This window comes from Propithecus coquereli, unplaced genomic scaffold (assembly GCF_000956105.1).
Source record: "Propithecus coquereli isolate 6110/MARCELLA unplaced genomic scaffold, Pcoq_1.0 Scaffold197, whole genome shotgun sequence".
In the NCBI taxonomy this organism is placed as follows: domain Eukaryota; kingdom Metazoa; phylum Chordata; class Mammalia; order Primates; family Indriidae; genus Propithecus; species Propithecus coquereli.
The window spans coordinates 3,557,007-3,560,325 of NW_012144633.1; the positions used below are offsets into that span (position 1 = coordinate 3,557,007).

The following is a 3,319-nucleotide window of genomic DNA, read 5'->3' on the forward strand; positions in this document are numbered from 1 at the left end:
AGTGTAACAGCATTCGAAATGCAAACCAGCACGTTCACCTATTCCTTCAGGGCAAAGCTCTGTAAAACTCCTAAGACAGATCCTGTCCCCAAACACGTTTAATACTAATTCATGGAGCAACAGTTACTCTTTGGGAGAGAATTTAATTTATAATGTCTTATAAATGTTCCCTTTCATTTGTCTGTCTAGCCCTGAATTAACAATCTTACATGCTAAGTTAATAACAAAATCCCAAGGTTGGTCTGGTTCTTATCTTAAGCCTTGAATTCAGAAAATCACCATCCTAGACTGGACATTCCCCAATTAATCCTCCACATTTAGTAATAAGATCACTGTCATGGACTACCATTAAATCATCCCTAGGATGTTCTTTTAAACTTCCCCAGAAAGTTTAGGTCGTTGCCTGAAAGAGCCCAGGATCCTGGAGATTCTGTTCTGCCGAATACTTTAAGGCCTCCCAGGAGAGGTTCCAGAACTGGTCCAGGATCTGCAGAGTGTTGAAGAGCCACTGTTAACATTGACCATTATAAACAAATCTGTCCTTTTTTTATCATTATGCATCAGGAATTCTGAGTACCACCTCTGACCCTCTTAGTTCATGTTCTTATGCCTTAAATTCTCCATCCACAAGAGGATGTTGGTAATAGTGACTCAGGATTCAGAAATGCTATCTACTTTGATTTATTTCTCTAGCTCCAGGCAAGTTGCAGTTGCAGCCCTATTTCCAATGGCTTGAGAATTGCTTCAAAATAAGTTTTCTGATTTGTAACCAGAAGGAGATTATCAATTCAATTTTCAAACAAGGAAGTAACTTCTAGTCTCTATTTGGCTTCTAACAGGTGCGTCAGTATGTTGTACAGGTGATCTTCTCTGTGACTTTTGGGTTTTCTTGTACCATGTTTGAGCTCATCATATTTGAAATCTTAGGAGTATTGAATAGCAGGTGAGTAAGAGTACTAAATAACTTTCTTCTTGAAGAGTTCTGTGCTACTTTCTTTATAGTGGAAGAGTTACCTGAATCTCATAGCTGAAAAATCCACCATATGGATAGTTTAGTCTTAGTAACTACAATAATCACAGCAAATATGGGTTCCAGTCACCTAGTAAGTAGTTTGGCAAAGATTATGAAGTACCAGGAAAAAAAAATCTAACCATTAGCTCTGAAGAACCCATTGAGAAACGCTGTGGAGCCTAGGTCCCAAGCTTCACTGCTACAAGCTTTATTTTTCTCAGGCTGCTCTTTGAGCGAATCCCAGTATAGCCCTTCACATTGTTCTACTGCCTGAAAATCTCTACCTGAAAAGATCGGAATTCCACAGAACTATTTAAGAATGTCTCTGCAGACTGAACTCCAGTTTTTACCAACTTAGTTATCTTTATTGATTTTACAGACGTGGTCAAGTTTGTTTGAATTTAGAATGTTTTTTAAAACATTTTGAAAAAGTAACTCTTTATTCCCCTCCAAATAACAGATCTGTTAGTTTATTAGACAATGTATCCAAAATGAGTTTGAGATTGCTGTGAGCTAGGCTGACGCCATGGTACTCTAGCCTAGGCAAGAGAGTGAGACTCTGTCTCAAAAAAAATTAAAAAAAAAAAAAAAAGAGAACCAAAGGAAGTTCTATGTGGCTGAAAATATGAGTTTGGTAGGCAAGGGGGCATGATCAGAGACTGGAGTAGTCTATGCTAAACTGTGCTCAAGAGTTTACATTCAGCTGGTTATAATGGCTCATGCCTGCAATCTTAGCACTTTGGGAGGCCAAGTTGGGAGTATTGCTTGAGGCCAGTAGTTTGAGACCAGCCTGAGCAAGAGCATGACCCCGTCTCTACTAAAACTAGAAAAATTAGCTGGGTATGGTGGCATGTGCCTATAGTCCCAGCTGCTTGAGAGGCTAAGGCAGGAAGATCACCAAGCCCAGGAATTTGAGGTTGCAGTGAGCTATGATGAAGCCACTGCACTCCCGCCTGGGTGACAGAGCAAGACCCTGTCTCAGGAAAGAAAAGTTTACACTTGTATCCCCAGTGAAAGAGTCATAGGAAGGGAAGGCATAAAAGAATTTTATTCAGTTAAAAAGTTCCTAGCCAATATAAGAAGAAAAGAGTTGTGTCAGAATGTGTGCGTATACGCATAGAAGGTTCTATTTACTAGTGGAATACAAACCAGCTTTGTCAGCTGTCTTGTGGCTACTGTCTCTGATGCCAGTTTGAAACGAAACTGACAAAAGAGGGATCCTGCAATCTCTTGGCTTTACACTGAGATGGAAACCACTTTGTATAGATTAGGCAGAATGGTGGAGAAGCTAAGAATACTATCTGAAGGAAACTCATATAAATAATATTAGGCTTTCTACTGTTCTCGTATTTTTTGTCTCAACTCCTTTCCTCTGAAGTTTTTATTTGTTTTTTAAATACTTACAAACGGGTCATCTATAAGAAACAAGTCTCACTGACTCCTTTTCTATTTACTAACTTCTCTGGCTCATAAAATGATTATCATAAGATAATGGGAAAATATATACTCCCATTTTTGTCTAACTTAAAACATATTCTATAGCATGGAACATCAAAGCTCTAAGAGCATTTAAACATCTACTTCCAATGTTAGGAGCTTTAATAAGTAGATCTTATAAGAGTGGATCTCACCTTTAATATCTAAAATAAGTTAACTGTCTGCTTAGCAGACCTTTTATCATAAAATAGTCTTTGTAAGGCACTTCTCAAAAGGAGATGTATATTGACATTTTACCTTCTTTCTCCTCCAGATACTATTTTTTGGATTTGGATGGCTTTTCTTCATGCGCCAACTGTTTAAGGACTACGAGGTGAGAAGAAATCATTGTGTAATGCTTATACTATATGAATTTAGGTTGTTTTAAAATGAGACAAGAAAAATGTGTCCATTAAAGACACATTCTTGTTTATTTCCAAGGTAGGAAGCTTTTGCCAAATAAGTGCCATATAACTATTAAATTGGAGAGTATGATTAGGCTTAGTTGATTTAAAAGAGAAGGAATAAGACAAGTCACATATAGCCCAGAAGCAAGGAGCAAGGAATGTCATGCCTTAGGCATATCAGGATATGTACCAATAGCAGATAGTTACTTGCGGGGAACGTGGCCAGTGTTCCCTGCAAAAAACCGGGTCCCTCTGGTAGAGTTGCAAGGGATAAGAAAATAATAGAAATGGAAAATGGAAGAAATAAAAGAATACACTGAGACAAAGATATAGTTTTATAAGTTTATAAAGATTATAGGCAAAGCGGGAGCTCAGGGGGCTCGGACCTCTCTGTTGGTCTCAAAAAGCCCCGAATGAGGTCTTA

General features: G+C 38.2%; 1 protein-coding gene across 1 annotated transcript in view; it reads left to right on the top strand.

Annotated features, from left to right (window-relative positions):
- The first annotated feature begins 842 nt into the window (after nucleotides 1-842).
- The window catches only part of LOC105809616 (Golgi pH regulator), a 44,301-nt gene continuing 41,824 nt past the window's right edge, over nucleotides 843-3,319 (top strand). The window contains exon 1 of the mRNA XM_012643449.1: nucleotides 843-943. Within this exon, the coding sequence (XP_012498903.1) occupies nucleotides 897-943 (47 nt within the window). The 5' untranslated portion in view covers nucleotides 843-896. The remainder of the gene's footprint in view (nucleotides 944-3,319) is intronic.